The sequence below is a fragment of the Geotrypetes seraphini genome, chromosome 1 (genome assembly GCF_902459505.1).
Source record: "Geotrypetes seraphini chromosome 1, aGeoSer1.1, whole genome shotgun sequence".
NCBI classification, from domain to species: Eukaryota; Metazoa; Chordata; class Amphibia; order Gymnophiona; family Dermophiidae; genus Geotrypetes; species Geotrypetes seraphini.
Genome location: NC_047084.1, coordinates 334,090,126 through 334,109,708, shown reverse-complemented (window position 1 = coordinate 334,109,708; position 19,583 = coordinate 334,090,126). Strand labels below are relative to the sequence as shown.

The following is a 19,583-nucleotide window of genomic DNA, read 5'->3' as shown; positions in this document are numbered from 1 at the left end:
GGCAGGAGCTGTTGGTGAGTTAAAGATGCAGAGAGAGGCAGATGTGGAGAATATGGTGGCAGGCACGCTGCCTTTCTCTCAGGAGTTTGTTCTTTTGCTGCTACTCCCCCGAGACAGGTCTGGCGCGTACAAGCACCGGGCCAACAAGACTTCTCTTCCGACATCAATTCTAACGTCGGGGAAGAAGTTCCAGGCCAGCCAGGCAGCGATTGGCTGGCCCAAAACTTCCTCTCCGACGTTAAAATTGACGTCGGAGGTGAAGTTTTGTAAGTCGGGCGCTTGTACGTGCCAGGCCTGGCTTGGGGAAGCAGCAGGGAGAAAAAGATCACAAAGGCAACGCGATTGACTCGCGTTGCCTTGGCGATCTACCAGTCGATCGCGATTGACCTATTGGGCACCCCTGACCTACACATTGAAGAGTTCAGCTTCTCGAGAGCGTCCCAAATGCTCTCGAGGGTAATGACTGCCAGTCTTGTTGTTATTATGCCAGTTTCCAAACCGGCACTCTGAGCTCTCTGCCTTGTAATTGTCAAGAGCCCCTGATCTGAGGTTTCCCCTGGTTCCACCTCCTCACAGGGGTCTGTCGGCAGAGCCGCAGCTGTGGCAGGATACAGCAGAGGAACAGCTCCTGGAGGGGAGAGTGACACCTCCAGCCCGAAGTCTCCATCCGCTCCCCCAGGCGAAGACAGCCCAGGTGTTCCTCGAGGTATTTGTCTGGGGTTAATGGCGGCGGTGATAAATCCAATATGGAGCGCTGAACAGGGTTAGATGTCCTGTCCATGATGGAATCAGCCTGCGCTTCATATGAGGCATATTCCACCGAAGGATTAGTGAAGGAAACAAACGCTGCTAGATTCAGGTGCTAAACTTGCCGTCTCCATGCTGTCACCATCTTATTTATTAAGGCCCTTCCCCGGATGCATCTGGGGAGGGATGTAAGGCTCTGATTTTCCCAGATGCATAAGACCCCACTCATAGAAGAGGCCTTAAACAACCTGGGCCAATCAGAGCCTCAGGCCCCTTCCCGGTCCATTCCCACTTATGTTTGTTTTCTGCGGTCTTTCCCTCAGCCTTTCATCCATGAACACAGACAAGACAGGTTGTTCACATGATAACAGCTCAGATGAGCATATGAAAGTGAAAGGTAGCTGTGGATATAATATGTCCTTGCATCACAGCACATAGAGAAGCTTTGTCTGAAGTGGATAGACATAACAATTCTGCTTAAATGTATTGTGTTTGATGTATTTATTTCAAGACTGTAGTCATTCTGTAGTCTAAAATCAAACCTGTAGAGACAGAAAAAAAAAAAAGAATTAACTCAAAGCTCCATACCAATGTCAAAATGGGGTAAATGTACCTTGTGGCTACTGCTAGTGTATCCTCATGAACTCTCACTAGCAGGCCACCGTATTTTCCACAGACATGAGTAGAGACAGGTCAGAGTTCATCAAAGTTTTATTGTTGTTCTTATTATTGTCAGAATGCACCGTTAGTCAATCAACATTGCACATCAGGATTTCTCCCATTTTTACCCTGGTTTTTCAGTTCCAAACAAAAACATGCCTCATTTAAATAAAGAAAGAAAAACAATCCAGTGGTTAGTCCAAACCACAATCCCCACAATGCCCTTCATTCACCTTCCTGGTTTAAGCAAATTCAATAATTCATTCTGTTATGTACCCTTTTCTCAATAGCATGCATCACAGTTCAAAGGGAAAAACTTCTCTCCAAATAGGGCGCAGCTTTCAGTAGCCCAACACTCTCTGCCCTAGCTAGCATGCTGAGATGAAAAAGAAAAAAAGAATAAAACCTCAAGAAAACACCGTTTAAACTTAATTCTTGCCTTGCAGTTGCAGCATGTGTTGGCTCAGACCTTCTCCATGAGTTCTGGTCTCATTTCAGCCTTCCACTCACTAGGCTCTTGCTGCATTGGCTTCACTTGGGAGTTTAGGTCAGCTACTGGCAGAGTTTCCCCTGGTAGCTCATCCACTTCCACATCAGGAGGGCGTTGGAGACAGGTGCGCTGCCTAACTCCTCCCCTCCTGATTCCTCCGAGCTGAATTTTAAGTCCCCTGCTGCTAAAGGTGTGCCCAAATTCACCCAGCCTCCTTTGGTCCCAGATATCAGGTGTTTCAGGCATTCCCTCGTTTGTTCCACAGTGCTTGTAAAGGGCAACTTTCCCTTCCCCTACCTGAATTCTCCTGAGTCAGGGGAAGTTTTACTTGGGAACTCTGGCTCTTCATACCTTCTCTCTTTCCTTCGCCTCCCCCAACCTTGTTCTTAGAGGAGATCAGGTTACTAGCAGGCTTTCTAAGACAAGGAATATAAGCTGTTTTATCGCCTAACATAGGAGATGGCTTGAGCACTAGGAATGTTTCATCAGCGTTTGCAGCGTGTCTGCCACAACCTTAAAAAAGAAAACAACACAAACTCACAGGGTGCATGAAGTATAGTTCTTTTTCTCACCCCAGTAAGCAGATGAACATTATAGTGTGACCATATGGCTCCAGAAAAAAGGGGACGGATTGAGACATCCGGGTTTTACTTCCATTGAAAGCAACCAAGATGTCTCAATCTGTTCTCCTTACTTCCATTGCTTTCAATGGAAGTAAAACCTGGATGTCTCAATCCGTCCCCTTTTTTCTGGAGCCATATGGTCACACTAGTCACTTATACACTACTACCATCAGAAAATCAAAACACAATGGTCTACTACTACTACTACTTCTACAACTATTTAACATTTCTATAATGCTGAAGGGTGTGCGTAGTGCTGTACATTTTGACATTAAATAGACAGTCCCTGCTTGGAAGAGCTTACAATTTAACTTGGAGAGACAGAAATGACATAGAGGGTTGAGGATGTATAGTATAAAATGAATAATCATACAAGGCAACAAAAAATAATTTTGAAATCATCTGACAACACAGCACATTTTTCTAAATCAGTTTTTCATGCTGATTTCAGATCTGTTATTAGTTTTTTTCACTGCTTTAATTAGTCACCCATGCCAAATCTGTAAATCTCTTTATATATACAATGACCGCACAGTATAATACATGCTTAATAGTGAACGCTCAGACCCCATTAGTTTTTTTCAGTCACATAAACTTTTAAAGTTATGACTAATGTTAGCTTAAAGAAATGTTGCAGTATCTTCGGTCCAAAGACAAATAAGTACACAGCATAACATAATTATACTGGATTGTGTCACTTAGCAACCAATATTTCTTCAAAAATGCTTAGAGTATGATTTCTTTTTGTGAGTTGTGCCTGGATTGTCACGGCACAACATCCAGCAGTATTCGGCCATCATACTCTCATTCCAGAAACCTTGGTAGCGACACTCAGTTAACTGAATGTCCTGGTGAAAATGTTCTCCTTGCTCGTCATTCACCATACCAAAATTTTCTGGAAAAAAGTCAAGGTGTGAGTGCAAAGAGTGTATTTTTAATGACATGCGACAGCTAAGTTTCTGATATGAGTCGAGATTCTGAACTCCTTTCTTGTATGAAGGAGACTTATGGTTGCCCTGAAAGTTTTCCACTAACCACTTGAATGCCTCCACAGCTTCAAGCTCAGCTGCTGAGAGTGATTGCTTAAAATCTTCATCCTGCATAACGGACTTGATCTGTGAGGCCTATAAATATCTCTTCCTTCAGTTTTGCAGTGCTGATTTTTGGAAATTTCTTAACAAGATATTGAAAACCTGATGAGTTTGCTTTACCCATGGCCTTTACCAGGTTCTTCATCAACCCCAGCTTGATATGAAGAGGTGGAAGAAATATTTTATGAGGATCCACCAATGGAATAAATTTCACATTGCTTGTCAATGGGTTATAGGTATCCCTCAGCCGCCAGACACAATTGACATAATGTTCAGCTGTAGATCTGCTATCCCAGGAGCACAGGAAACAGCAGTATTTAGTGAATCCTCCTTGCATTCCAATTAGCATGCCAGTGACCTTTAGATCACCACAGATGTTCCACTGGTGTGGTGTATAACTGATTGCTTCTAGTAAATTCTTCATATTCTCATAAGACTCCGTTGTGCAGTAACACTGCCTTCATGCTTCTCTGTGAAGAGTCAATGAAGAAATGCCATTCATCTGGACATTGCACTTGTGACAAACTGTTGAAGAGCCCGTTGATGTCATGACAAAAGCACAATGAGACATTTACAGTGAAGAATGTTGTTATGATTCCTTTTTCTGTAATGTTATATTAGCTTCTTTTGCAAGCAAGTGCTTTTACTTAAGCCTTAAAGCAAGAAGTTCTGCTTTTTCTTTTGAAAGATTTAGATCACAAATAAGATCATTGAGCTCAGCTTGTATAAAGGTCTCTGGTTCTGAATCTTCATTATTCATATAATCAGGATCCGATAATTCTGGATTATGACCAGCTGTTGCAGCATCATCATCAAATTCCTCATCATGTTCCACAGAAGCAAGTCCATCTTGTGGAGGTACAGAGACAGGCAGTGAGTCATCATGAGGAACAGGCCTAATAGCAGAATCCAGAGTAGGTTATATAATTTTGTGAATAGTTTTAGCTGAGAATCCACTTGTGTTCACAAGGCAAAAGTAGCGATCTTTAATATGGTCTCGCGGTTCCCTTCATATCATTGGGATTGCAAATGACATCACTTCCTTTTGTCGATTGAGCCTGTCACGAAGTCTGTTGGAACAACTAGTACAGATGATATGTTGTCGCACTCCCGGTACTGGCTGGTCAGAATGGCTACCGGGACGTGCGCAAGACATACAATCCAGACGTGCCTTTCCCAAGTGAAAAGCCCTGCTAGTGTTCCAATATCAGCTAATATAAAAAGAAAACAAGTTAGCTGTGATTCCAACAAAAATAGAAGGGCTTTATTTCACAATAGCGCTGAAAACAACACTGTAGCCACTGTTCAAAATTCAAATTCAAAAATAAGTTCAAAACAAAAACACAGCTCAAAAGAAATGGCGCCTAAGTCAGCTAAGGTCTGAGCAACCCTCTCTTCAGGATATATCCCTAATAGTCTTAACTGGTTCTTAGTCACAGATAGGGAAAACCATAATTGGTAATTGTAAGTCAATTTGCTTCTTCCAGCACCCTGTGTTAGCCTGGAATTGGACAGGCTCTCCCCTGCCAGTTCAGGTAAGCTGGCGGGGGTGGGGAGTTGTTGAATCCACTTCAAAAACTACTGCCAGAAAATGGCCCCACAATCCCAACCCAGGATCTTTTGTGGATTCAGACCCCACAACTCCCATTAACAACACTCAGTAGCAAAAACTTCATTTATCATGGGGAAAAACAAAACCCACATTCAGAAACAAAGTTCACAGTGCTTCTCCAATTCAGGAGCGTACTTCCGGAGTGGAGCTTTGAAAATGCTCACCACTCACACAAAGTTAGCAGAAGTCCCAAAACATAATGTAGTACAAAAACAAACACCAGGAGAAACTTAGCTTTCTTCCATAGCAGTGTCCTCCGGCTCCCAGGAAACGTCCATAGGTTCTTCTGTTTGCACACCATCAAGCAAACTTGGCAGAGAGGGCTCAACCAGGTCTCTCATTTCAATTTCATCCTCAGCCTGGAACCTAGAAGCACCTGGCCACGAGTCTCCTTCCAGAGCTGGATCCAGACTGACTTTACTCAGCTTGCTCTGCTCTATTTGGCCAGCCTTCAGAGAGCCACGCCCTACTCTGTATGGGGGTTGGGCAGCCTGGTTCTGAGCTTTCTGCTGTTTCTCAATTAGTTTGAGCAGGTAGGGGCTGGGCTGGTTAGGAGCTTGTCTCCTATGGTGAGTTTTAAGAGGGGCTACCCTAGGTTTAGAGAACCTTATGATCTCCTCTGGTTTCCCCTCCTCCCAGACCTCTTGTTCTAGGGCGCCCTTGCCAATGACAGAGCTCTGGGAACTGTTTGTAGGAGAGCTACTGCACTGATCTGCTCTCCTAACAGTTAGGGGTTTTTGTCCCTTCTCTGGCACAAACCTCACTCTGGTGCCGGGTTTGTGACAATGTGGAGTCCAAGACTTATCCTGATCACCCAGTAGACAGCCAAAGTACAATTTGTATACCTTATTCAGATCTATGGTAATTGGCAACTTTGTGCTTTTATCATGAATTGAACCACAGACGTAACAGAAACTATCTGGATGATTAGTACAATGTCTTGGCATGATGAAGACTGATATTAATCACCGTAAATAACATCTGTAGCATAAAAAAACAGACAACTGTCTTTAACTCTCCTTATACATTTATCCTATAAATGTTTGATATCACCCAATTAACGTTTATAATTATATAATGAGCCTCATTACAAAAATGTGATCTGCTAGTGAAAAACTAAACACAGATTTGAAATCAGCATGAAAAATACTACAAAACCCACTCAGCATTAACTCTGAAGAAAATGATATGTTGATCTGTGTAATTTTTCTTAACCAGATCCAGTAACATTCCATAAAGCCATATGGAGGAGTCATTTTTCAAAGAACTTCCATGGTAGAATTAGGACATCCCATTCATAATATCCAAAAAAGCTCATCCATGTCACAGCCATTGTTGAACACACATCCGCACATGTTCCAGGCCCTCCAAAGCTCATCAGAGAAGATGAGAGGAGGCTTTGTGGAGGAGGGGCTGGGGGCAGAATGGGGGGCAGGCTAGAGGCAGAATGGGGTGGAAAGGTGCAGAACCAGAGGCAAAACTTAGCGGGGCCCTGTGTCCAGGGTTTTACTGCTCAAAATATGGTAAAACCTAGTCATGCAGAATTTGCCTGTCCTTCACTATTGAAAGTGTAACAGTGTAATAGCACCCCCTACTGGCAGGCTATAGGTGGAGGACTCCCACACAACTTTGAGGGAGCAGTGACTGTAAGTAGACAAAAAACTACAAAATGAATAAAGCTTGGGTCTGTTGAAGGATTAACTCAGCACCATCAACCTTACTCAGTGCTTTTGTCAACTGCCCAGTGGTACACCCAATCTTTGCAACAGTAGTAAATAGCAGCTTTGCTTAATTAGATGAGTTACATGCATTTTTGTCTTATGCTTGGATACCTGACTCTTATATTTGCTCTGATAAATGTATGCTGCCGTTTTTCAGCCTCTGTTATCTGAGTTGGTTTAATCTGTGAAGTATAAGCTGTTTGCTTATCCTACATAGTAATATAGTAACATAATAAATGACAGCAGATAAAAACCTGGATGGTCCATTCAGTCTGTACAATAGTTAGACGCTTTATAAATTTATGATTAAATTGTCTTTTTTTCTTTGGTATTTCTGGGTCATAGATCATAGTTTGCCTGGTACTGTCCTTAGGTTCCACTACTGGAGTTGTTGTCAAAGCATACTCCATTCTATCCAAACCATCTCATGTTCCAAATGACTAGACCTCTCATTGAAGCCCTCCCCAGCCCATCCTAAACCAAATAGCCATATACGGGACACATACTGTTCAAGTCTGCCCAGTACCGGCCTTAATTCTTCAATTTATACCCTTCATTTTCTGATTGGAGATCCTCTGTGTTCATCCCATGCTTTTCTCCACAACCTCTCTCGGGAGGGCATTCCAGACATCAACCACCCTCTCCATGAAAATGAATTTCCTAATATTATTCCTAAGTCTACCACCCCCCAACTCAATTTATGCCCTCTAGTTTTACCATTTTCCCTTCTCTGTAAAAGATTTGGTTCTATATTAATATCTTTCAAGCATTTAAACATCTTTATCTTCTTTCTCCTGTCCTTCCTTTCCTCTAGAGTAGGGGTGTCAAAGTCCCTCCTCGAGGGCCACAATCCAATCGGGTTTTCAGGATTTCCTCAATGAATATGCATGAGATATATTTGCATGCACTACTTTCATTGTATGCTAATAAATCGCATGCATATTCATTGGGGAAATCCTGAAAACCCGCCTGGATTGCGACCCTCAAGGAGGGACTTTGACACCCCTGCTCTAGAGTATACATATTCAGGTCTTCTAGTCTCTTCTTGTATGGCTTTTGGCACAAACCCCCTACCATTTTTGTTGCAGGGGCATCAACACCTCCTTTCTTCTGCTGGTTATACCTCTCTCTATACAACCTAGCATCCTTCTGGCTACAGTCACTGCCTTGTAACACTGTTTTGTCTCCTTCAGATCCTCAGACATTATCACACCAGGTCCCTCTCCCCATCCGTACATATCAGCCTCTCATATCCCAGCGCATACGACTCCCTCAGATTTCTTCTTCCCAAATGCATCACTCTCACTTCTTTGCATTGAATTTTAGTTGTCGGACATTAGACCATTCTTCTAACTTTTACATATCCTTTTTCATGTTTTCCACTCCCTCTGGGGTGTCCACTCTATTACAAATCTTGGTAACATCTGTAAAAAAAGACAAACCTTACCTTCTAACCCTTCGGCAATGTTGCTCACAAACATATTGAACAGAATTGGCCCCAGCACTGAGCCCTCACACTCCTCTACTCACCTTTCCTTCCTATGAGCAAATTCCATTAACCACTACCCTCTGGTGACTCTCTGTCAACCAGTTTCCAATCCAGTTCACTATCTTGGGCCCTAACCTCAGCCTGTCAAGTTCAATCAAGAACCTCCTATGAACAACCGTGTCGAAGACTTTGCTGAAATCTAAGTAAATTACACCCAGTTCTCTGATCACTCAGTCAAAGAATTCAATCAGATTTGTTTGGCACGATTTACCTTCAGTAAAACCATGTTACCTTGGATCTTGAAACCCATTAGATTCTAGGAAATTCACTATACTTTCCTTCAGAAACATTTCCATTATTTTTCCAATAATCAAAGTGAGGCTTACTGGCCTGTAGTTTCCTGCTTCATCTTTGTGACCACTTTTGTTAAGATGAACCACATCTGTTGTTCTCCAATCCCATGGAACCAGCCCTATCTCCAAAGATTTGTTGAACAAATCTTTAAGAAGACCTGCCAGAATCTCTCTGAGCTCCTCAATATTCTGGGATGGATCCTGTCCGGTCCCATGGCTTTGTCCACCTTCAATTTTTCAAGTTCATAAATACTTTCTTCCATGAACAGTGCAACAGTGTAACTTTGCCAGCCAATAACGGTCCTTCTCCAGGATTTTCTTTCATGAACACAAAAGTATTTGTGTGGCATATTTGTTTTTTCCCTCATCACTTCCACATAGCAGTTCATAGCTTCCTTCAGTCTCACAATTCCATTTTATGATTTCCTCTTTTCACTGATATGTCTGAAAAAATTGTTGTATCCTTTTTGTACATTTCTAGTCATTTGCAGCCTCTTTTACAAAGCCGCACTAGTGGCTGCCGCGCAGCAACAGCCCCGAAACCCTTCAAATCTCTATGGGCTTCGGGGCCGTTAGCACTTTTGCCAGTCACATATCTCTCTTGGCTTCTATCAGTTTCATCCGGAATTCATTTCTGTATTCCTCTTGAGTTTTGTTTTGTTTTTTTATATTTCACAAATGCTAACTCTTGCCTTTATTTTCTCTGCTGCTAGTTTGGAGAACCATATTGGTTTCTTTTCTCTCTTGGGATTTTTTTCCCCCCTTACATAAAGATCAGTAGCCATTCTTATTTCAGTTTGGACTACTGTTTTTTCACTTCTTATGTCCTCCCAACTTTCTTCAGCTACTCCCTCATTTTACTAAAGTCCAGACTTTTGAAATCAAGAATTTTGAGTTTTGTGTGACTGCCTTCCACTTTTGTTATATCAAACCAAAGCATTTGATGATTGCTACTTCCCAGGTGGGTACCCACTTGGACATTAGAGACACTTTTCCCAATTTGTAAGCACCAGATTTAGTATTGCTTTTTCCCTCATGTCACCATTTTTCTGAGCAGAGCCCCTTGAAAGGCATCCACACGATCTCTCTACTTCTTTCCAATTCCACAGATGGGACTTTCCGGTTTGCATTCAGCAGGTTGAAATCACAATGCAACAGCAACTACCCTTTCTTTCCCAATTTTTGAATATCTAAAACCAGATCTTTATCAATTTGCTGCAATTGAGTCATAGGTCGGTAGACAACACCCACTTAGGTAGAGTTCCATGTTCTCTTTACATAACGTTCCATATCGCTTCTTCCTTTCCCCAGGCCCTCTGCATTTCAGTTGCTTGTATATTAGTCTCTACATAGAGAACTACTCTTCCACCTTTTTGGCCATCTCTTTCCTTCCTAAAAAGATTATTGCCCAACATGTTTGCGTTCCAGCCATGGAATCACAGAACTATGCCTCTGTGATAGCAACAATATTGAAGTCTCCCTCTAACATCAGGGCTGGCAGATCATGAATTTTGTTGCTTAGACTATGAACACTTGTGGTCATTGCTTTCCAGAAACCTTTCAGTGCCAATCTCCCTTTTTGTATAGATTTTTATTTAGTCTCACTTCCTGTTGCATTGCTAAGAAATGAATTGCTAATATTGTTGTTTACATTCTTATCTTTATTACTATCACATTTTATCTTTTGCTGGGGGTGGAAACCAGAAGTGTCCTGCATACATATGCCATAATCATCTTCTAGTTTAAATGCCTAAAAAATATTGCCTGAATTTCTCAGCAAGGATTTTTTTTTTCTGCCATAGTAAGATGTAACCCATCATTACAATATAGTTTGGTTTTCCATGTACTGTATTACCCCATCCTCCTATAATAATAATAATAATTTATTTCTTATATACCGCTATACCGTGAAGTTCGAAGCGGTTTACAATAAAGATACATTTGACAGTACATGGGATAGAAACGGTTTACAATAAAGATACATTTAGTCAGTACATGGGATGCAAGTGGTTTACATTAAAGACTCGTTTTGTCAGTACATGGGATACAAGTGGGTTACAGTAAAGATATATTTTGTCAGTACATGGGATACAAGTGGGTTACAGTAAAGATATATTTTGTCAGTACATGGGATGCAAGTGGGTTACAATACAAGTGGTTTACTATCAAGGTGCATTTTGTCAGTGTAAGGGATACAGGTGGTTTACCATAAAGATACATTTAGTCAGTACATGGGTTACAATAAAGATACGCTTTGTCAGTACATGGGGTGCAGGTGGGTTACAATAAAGATACATTATGTCAGTACATGAGATTCAAGGTGGAAAGTATAATTAGTTTCGGGCCTTGGAATTAGGGGGCGAGGTGGAAGGGTCATGGCGAGGAAGAGTTTGGTATAGGAATTTAGAATTTGTTAAATAGTCGAGTTTTCAGGGATTTTCTAAAGTCCATGTATGTAGTGGCCTCAAGTATGGGCTTTCCAAGCCATGTGTTCAGCCTAGCTATGTACCTAAACCCTTCTTGATGACACCAGGCTTTGAGTCACCTATTTAATTTCTCAGCATTGTGTGCTATTTTTTCTCCCTTTCCATAAATAGGCAGTACTTAAGGCTACAGTCTTTACAAAAGTTTTAACCTCCCCTCCCCCCCTCAGCTCCCAAAAAGTTTTCTGTTCTGCAAGTGAGGAATTGTTGGTCAGGTCATTTGTTCCCAGGTGGGTAACAGCATCAATGTTAGAATTCTTAGTTTCTTCCCTAATTATAGTCAGTATTTTCCTGGTACTCCTGGCAGCTGAGGATCCTGGAAGGCATTTCACTATTTTGAGGTCCTTGACCTGTTTTCAAAGGTTAATGCCTCTGATGATGGACTCCCCCTAACAGCAATAATTTTCTGGTTTGAGTTTTTTTATTTATGCTTTTCTTCTCGAGTTGCCTTCACAGGTTCAAGTTCCACCTCAATTATTTTTTCTTGAGCATCACAATGCTCTAATTGAACAAAGGAATTCTGTAGGAGTAACTATTGTGCTAGTGGATGTTTCTGTGTCATATATCAGTCTATCTGAACCTGCTGTGACTTATTTATTCCTGGGTTATTTTATTCTTTGAGGCAGTGTTGGTAAATTGGTATGATTCTGTGGAGTGATAGAATCTGCTTTAATTGCATCCAATTCACGCTTAAGTTTACAGAGATCCTCTTTAATACTAGCAAACTGAAGACAGATGGGGTAGGCATTAAGCCTCAAGATGGTGTGCCTTGGAACTAAAGCGCCACAATGATTGCACTAAATAAAAGTCATCTTGATTGGTTGAAATGAGAATTGACTAAGAAGTCTTGATTATTGGGTTTTCTATATATGAGAAGGAAGCCAAAAAGAAAACATGGCATAAAGTCAACAGAGAACAGAGAACCAAACTTCCCAATACAGTTAAGGAATAGAGATATTTTATGTTTGTTTGTTTTACTTAGCAGGAAGCAGTATAAGAAGGAGAAGAGGAACTGGTGTGTCATTGTCAATTCTGATTTGGGATCCAAATGTACACCCAAAATAAAGCATTCTGAAGAGGAAAGCTGGGTTTAGGAACAGTATTGCTACTACTACTTCTTATCACTTATATAGCGTTGAAAGATGTACACAGCACTGTACATTGTGACATTTATAGACAGTCCCTGCTCGGAAGAGCTTACAATCTAACTTGGACAGACAGACTTGACATATAGGGTTGGGGATGCAGAACCCAAAGGTAAAAGTAGTTAGGAATTGAAAGCACTCTCAAACAGGTGGGCTTTTAACTGGACCTTGAACACTGCCAGAGACGGAGCTCACTGTAGGGATTTGGGCAACTTGTTCCAAACATACAGTGCAGCAAGGCAGAAGGGAAAGCATCTGGAGTTGGTAGTTGAAGAGAAGGGCACAGATAGGGAATTACTAGCTGAATGGAGCTCATGGGAAGGGAGGGGAATCATAGGGGGAGATAAATGAAGAAAGATAGTAAGGGACAGCTTAGTGAGTGCATTTGTAGGTCAGTAAGAGGAATTTGAATTGTAGTCTAAAATGGATGGGAAGCCAATGAAGCAACTTTAGGAGAGGGGTAACGTGAGTATAGTGGCTCTCCCGGAATATAAGTCATGCAGTATTGGATGCTCTTTGAGCCCCGCACTGGTGAGAATGCCCATTTTACTGTGTCTGTACTTGGAAAGGAAAGGGCAGTATAGCAGTTCTGCCAGCTACCTACTCCCCCCCCCCCACACCCCTAGCACGGAATATTCTCTTTTACTTGAGGGGGCATTACAGTAGTAATCACAAAACTATATTTAATATCACAACGTGGACACATTTAAAAAGAAACAATATATAATTGACTTTGTTAAATAAAACTTGAGCTATACTTTTTTGGTTATCCAGCTCTATTTGTCAATTATAACCTTGAAGCTTGAAAGCCTAAAGGGTAATTCTCCCCCCCCCCAACAACCTCTCCCCCCAAAAAAAAACAAATAAACAAACCAGAATAAGGATCAATAAATATTTGAGGTCTTCAAATATGTTTGTTAACTTGAAATTGGGAAATGCAATATACATGTTTTCAAGTGTTCCTATTCCCCTGTTTGAAGAAAGTCTGGCATGTGATTTACTATCCTTATGCATGTAGGTAAGTTAAACTAATCACAAAAGGCTGTGCGACTGTAGGGGACTTCAAAACAGCATGATTTTTATATTTTGTTTTACAGAGTGCAGACATGAGTCCAGCCAGTAGCACAGCTTCACTCCCCATGAGTCCACTTGCTGAAAATCCATTTCCATTTAAGGTAAGACATTGCTTTTTATATCATTTCAAATGTCATGTTATTCTTGTGGCTTAATAAACCAGTTAATAGAACTTCAATAGACCTCGAAGCCTCTTTGCCCTTTTCCAGCTTAACTAGTTAATAAGAGCTGCATCCATGGCAGGATTAATTTTTCAAGGGTCCCTAGGCACACAAGTACACTGATCCCCCTAGCCTCGCCCCCATTCATTTACCTGTTATCTGAAAATTAGTCAAAATGTATTAAAATTAGTCCAATAAAAAGATCACCATTTCTATTTCTAACCATTTATCAAAACAGCTACAACTACTTTATTCTAAAGCAATAAAATAAAAATATATATATTTTTTTACCTTTGTCATGTGGTTTCTGCTTTCCTCATCTTCTTGTCATTCTCTTCCATTCACCGTCTGCCCCTTCCATCCACTGTCTGTCTCCCCCTGCCATCTCTCTTCCTGCCCTATATCCCTTTGGGCTGGCATCCATCATCTTCCCTCTGTTCCCCTCATGGTCTGGCATCTTTCTCCTTCCATCTCTACTTCCCTCCCCCCTATGTTTTTTAGCATCTCTCTCTTCTCATTTCCTCCCTCAGATCTGATATCTCTCTCTCCTCTCTCTTCCCTTTCCTTTTCTTCTCTGATCTTCCTTCTCTATTTTCTGCCTCCGTCTAAATTAAATTCTTTCTTACTATTCAGTCCTCAGTGTCCCTCTATTCACTGTGTCTACTCACACTTTGCCACCCCTTTTCTTCACCCCTCCACTATCTCACTAACTCTGTCTTCTTTCCCCCATCCAGAATGTGGGAAAGCAGTAGCAGTGGTGAGGATGTGAGGGCCCCTCACTGCTGCTGCTGCTTTCCCATATGCGCCTGACACTGACGGCACAAGTTCTCCCCACTTCCATTATCTGCCCCCTTCTCTCTCTATTTTCTCTGGATTCTACCCACTTCCATCATCTTCCCCCTTCTGCAGTCCCCACCTCCATCATTTGCCTCCTTCTCTCTCTCTCTCTTTTCTCCAGGTTCTCCCCACTTCCATCATCTGCCCCCTTTTCTATCTCTCTCTTTTCTCTGGGTTCTCCCCACTTCCATTATCTGCCTCCTTCTGTAGTCCCCACTTCCATCTTCTGCCCCCTTCAGTTCTCCCCACTTCCATCATCTGCCCCTTTCTGTAGTCCCCATTTCCATCATCTGCCTGACTGACTGCCAGTGCCACCATCTCTCTCTCTTTCCCAGCTCCACCCCAGGCACAGGCTCAGGCCCATCTCTGTCCCCTTCCCCTCACCTTCGCATGGGTCAGTCACCACACAACTTTCTGATTTTTTTCAAACGGCTTCGCCCCCCCCACCCCCACCCCCTCCTTCTCTCTCTCTCTCTTTTCTCCAGGTTCTCCCCACTTCCATCATCTGCCCCCTTTTCTATCTCTCTCTTTTCTCTGGGTTCTCCCCACTTCCACTATCTGCCTCCTTCTGTAGTCCCCACTTCCATCTTCTGCCCCCTTCAGTTCTCCCCACTTCCATCATCTGCCCCCTTCTGTAGTCCCCATTTCCATCATCTGCCTGACTGACTGCCAGTGCCACCATCTCTCTCTCTTTCCCAGCTCCACCCCAGGCACAGGCTCAGGCCCATCTCTGTCCCCTTCCCCTCACCTTCGCATGGGTCAGTCACCACACAACTTTCTGATTTTTTTCAAACGGCTTCACCCCCCCACCCCCATCCCACTGGGAAAGATCAGGATCGGCCCCCCCACCGAGAAAGATGGGAATCGGGCATTGGGCCCTCCATGGTATCGGCGGCAACCGTCCATTCTCTTGCAAGCGGTGCTGCTGCTCGGCGAAAGCTGCCCTCTTTTGCGAACTGCCCAGGTGGAAACAGAAAACTGTGCCAGAGGGGAAGCTTTGGAATGAGCACTGCTTGCAACGGAACGGTTGCCACCGATGCCATGGGGGGAGGGGCCCGATGTCAATCTTAACCAGGGGCCTGTCACCTTTTGAAAAAAAAAGCTGAGTTGTCTTATTTCTTCAGTGGGCCCCCCTGGCAAGTTCGAGCCCTGGGCATGTGCCTAATGGGCCTACCCGTTAATCCGGGTTAAATGGAGTGCTTAATGCTATATCCCTTTTCCAAGAGAAAAGCATCGATTTTGTTTTTTTGAGGTTTAATGCCAATTTATTTGTATTGAGCCAGTTTTTTATTATTACAAGTTTATTGTTGATAGTTGTAATATCTTCTTTGTTTTCAGGATCTAATGGATGAATGAGTTGAATGTCGTCAGCGTATGCAAATGTTGTGAAACCTAGTGATTGTGCTATATTTAAAAGTGGGGAAAGGAATATATTGAAAAGAAGGGGAGATATATTGAACCTTGCGGAATACCATATTTTGAGAAGTAAGCTTTGGACTTGCTATCATTGAAGCTGACGATAGATGAGCGATTCGATAAAAATGAAATGAACCATGTTAGAACTTGGTCTTTGATCCCAATTGAGTCCAGACGATCGATTAATAGTTCATGATCAATTGTGTCGAAGGCGGCAGTTAGATCCAGTGAGATTAATATTACAGATTTGTGATGATCAAGGAAATAATGAATATTATTAGTCAAACCTATCATGGCATACTCCGTGTTACGGGATTTTCGAAAACCAGTTTGGTGGGGATGAAGAACATTAGTAGATTCGACAAAATCTGAGATTTGATCAAATACAAGTCTCTCGGTAAGTTTTGCCAAAAAAGGGATATTTGCGATGGGGCAATAATTAGAAATTTTGTCCGAAGTAATTTTATAATCTTTCAAATGTAAACCAAGATTATGGGGCCAAAAAATGGCCCAAAATTGGGGGGGTCTCATTTTTTTATTCAAGCTAACCCCATCCTACACTCACCGCAGGCCTCCAGCATTGCCCTGATGGTCCAGTGGTGCAGGAAGCCGGAGCTGCCATCAATTCCTCCCTCCCAGTGACTTTGTGCAACTAGTCCGCCCCTCCTCTTCCCTCCCCTCCCTTCCCGGTCTTCCTGGTCCCAGGTGATCCAGCGGTGAGGCTGGGCAGGAACTATCCCTTTACACTCCTGCCCAGCAACTCTGTAGTGAAAAATGACTGCTGCAAGATCCCTTAGCAAACTTTGCGAGACTCACAGGAAGGGATTGAAGGCAGCTCCACTTCCCCACTCCACTGGACCACCAGGGCATGGCCTAGGGCCCGAAATGGTCAGGAGGGCCCAATGAAGGAGGCCCCCCCCCCATCGACGGAAAGTAATACAAACGAGCAACGCGGGTAAGAAAGACAAGGGGAACTGTAATTTTGCAAGCGGTACTGCTTGCCCAAAGCTTCCCTCTGACGCAGCTTCCTGTTTCTGCCTGTGCGCATCAGAGGGAAGCTTTGGGCAAGCAGCACCACTTGCAAAATTACAGTTCCTCTTGCCTTTCTTACCTGCGTTGCTCGTTTGTATTACTTTCCGTCGATTGGGGGCCCGTGTTGCCGATCAGGGGGGTTGCATTGCCGATTGGGGGGGCCGTGTTGCCGATCGATGCTTGGAGGGGGGGCGTCGCTTTTCTAAAATAAAAAAATCGGAGTGAAAGGTGAGTAGTGAGATGGGCCTGGGGTGGAGGGAGAAAGAGAAGGGGGCAAGGCAGAGCAGGGCAGATGATGGATGTGGGAAGAAAGGGGCAGGGCAGATGATGGAAGTGGGGAGAATGAAGACAGAAGGGAGCAGGGCAGATGAGGGAAGTGGGAAGAAAGGGGCAGGACAGGATAGATGATAGAAGTGGGGAGAAGGGAGACTGAAGGGAGAAGGGCAGATGATGGAAGTGGGGAGAACTTGTGCCCAGTCTTCACCTCCTCACCACTGCTACTGCTTTCTCACATGCTGGATGGGGGGGGGGGAAGAAGATAGAGTTAGTGAGATAGTGGAGGGGTGAAGGAAAGGGGTGGCAAGCTGTGAGTAGACACAGTGAAAAGAGGGACACTGAGGACTGAATAGTAAGAAAGAATTTAATTTAGACGGAGGCAGAAAATAGAGAAGAAAAGGAAAGGGAAGAGAGAGGAGAGAGATGCCAAAGAATGGGGAAGGACACAGAGATATCACATCCGAGTGAAGGAAATGAGAAGAGAGATTCTAAAAACCATGGGGGGAGGGGAGGGAAGGAGAGATGGGAGAAGAAAGATGCCAGACTATGAGAGGAACAGAGGGAAGGTGATGGATGCCAGATCAAGGGGGGGAGGGGGCAGGAGCAGAGATGGCAGAGGGAGATAAATATTTTCTGGAAGGGGCAGACAGTGGATTGAAGGAAGAGATTGTGAGAAGATGAGGAAAGCAGAAACCAGACACCAAACAACAAAGGTAGAAAAAAATTTATATTTGTTTTATTTATTTATTTTTGCTTTAGGATAAGGTATTATTGTAGCTGTGTTGATAATCGTTTATTAATAGAAAACGGAAATAAGATAATACTGTTTATTGAACTAATTTTAATATATTTTTTACAAATTCAGAGACCATAACTCCTTTCCTCAGGTCAGGACAGGGATACTGTAACAGCAGTATAGTTTACTGATCTGAAGAAAGAGGTTTTAACCTCTAAAAGCTAAGAAAAAAATATATTAGTCCAATAAAATGATGGGCACTAAATTTTCTTCCCACTGTGCTCCATGCCTCCTACCCAAATGCAAAATATAAATTGGTGGGCTTCCCAAAGCCCTGCCAGCTGAAGATCTCTTCCTCTAGGAAGGAAGGGGAGTTTTGTTCAGAGATGTTTGGAGGTTGCATAGAAGAAAAACTGTGCACTGGCACTGGTATGGTAATATTTGTTTTGAATTTTAAAATAGAAGAAATAAAGTAGAAATAAAGAAGTAAATACATGGGGGCGGGGCATGGTGGTTGGGGCGGGGCAGGGGGGCCCAGTATATTTGTGTGCCTAGGGGCCCTCGATGAATTAATCCTGCCCTGGGTGGAAGGGGGAGCAGACTGACTGTTTCTCTGTCTGCACTACTGGACCAGCAGGGCAGTACTGAAGCCCATGGTGGATCTGGGAGGGGGGGATCCATTCCAGGAAGGGGGGCGGATTGGCTTGCTGTTTGGCTGCAGATCCGGCAGACAGGACACCAGGGAAGGGAGGAGGGGGGGGTTTCTTCTGCCCTGTACCTCTACTTTCTTGGGGGATAAAGGTTACCTTGGTTTATTTTCAAATCGGTTTATATTTGAATATATACGGTATATACCCGGGCCTGTTCCTATCACAGGCTTAGTAATTCAAGAACAAACTTAATCATCTTGTAACTCTGTTCCCGTTCAAAGGAAGTGGTTTCTTCAAGGCTATAATTAGTCAACTTGTATACATGAGTATCAGCTTAAAGGTTGGCATTTAATACCCCAATTGCTCTGTTTGCATGTCTGATTAGATTGTAAGCTCTGTCAAGCAGGGATTGTCTCTTATATGGTTAATATAATGTACAGCGTGGTGTGCGTCTGTGTGCTAAAGAAATAATAGTAGCAGTGAAAAACAAATAAAACGATAGTAAGGATATTGGTTCTCTTGGTTTGTAAATTGAGCTTTAATCATGCTCTTTATTTCATTATATTTGCTTGTGGAAAAAAAAAAAAAAAGATTCAATATACAGTATATATAAGAACATGAAGGGAAATATTACAGAGACTGATGCCCAGTTAGTATTGTATTTTGAGTCAGTTAATTTTTCTTGTCTGGAAATGCAGATGACAGCTAATGGGCTGGATTCTTTTCTCTCTTTTAATGAAAGGGGAAAACACATTTTATCCACTGGGGGAAGAAAGCATGTACTTTTCTACTCCGTTCCATCATTTCTGTTCTCTTGTTGGGCTGGAGAAATGCTATGCATCTCCTGGAAGCTCATGCAAATTGTGATGGCATTTAAATGAAAAGATTGAACACATTTCAACTGCAGATGCTATTAATGGAGGATACACTGTACAAACTGCAACAGCTTGTCTTATTGCTTCCTGACTGACTTTATGAGAGCAATAC

General features: G+C 42.8%; 1 protein-coding gene across 3 annotated transcripts in view; it reads left to right on the top strand.

Moving 5' to 3' along the window:
- CCSER1 (coiled-coil serine rich protein 1) overlaps positions 1-19,583 on the top strand; it is a 969,508-nt gene that overhangs the window by 718,775 nt on the left and 231,150 nt on the right. For all 3 annotated transcript variants that reach the window (XM_033958815.1, XM_033958809.1, XM_033958799.1), the window contains one exon: positions 13,512-13,589. In XM_033958815.1, coding sequence (XP_033814706.1) covers positions 13,512-13,589 — 78 coding nt within the window. The remainder of the gene's footprint in view (positions 1-13,511; positions 13,590-19,583) is intronic.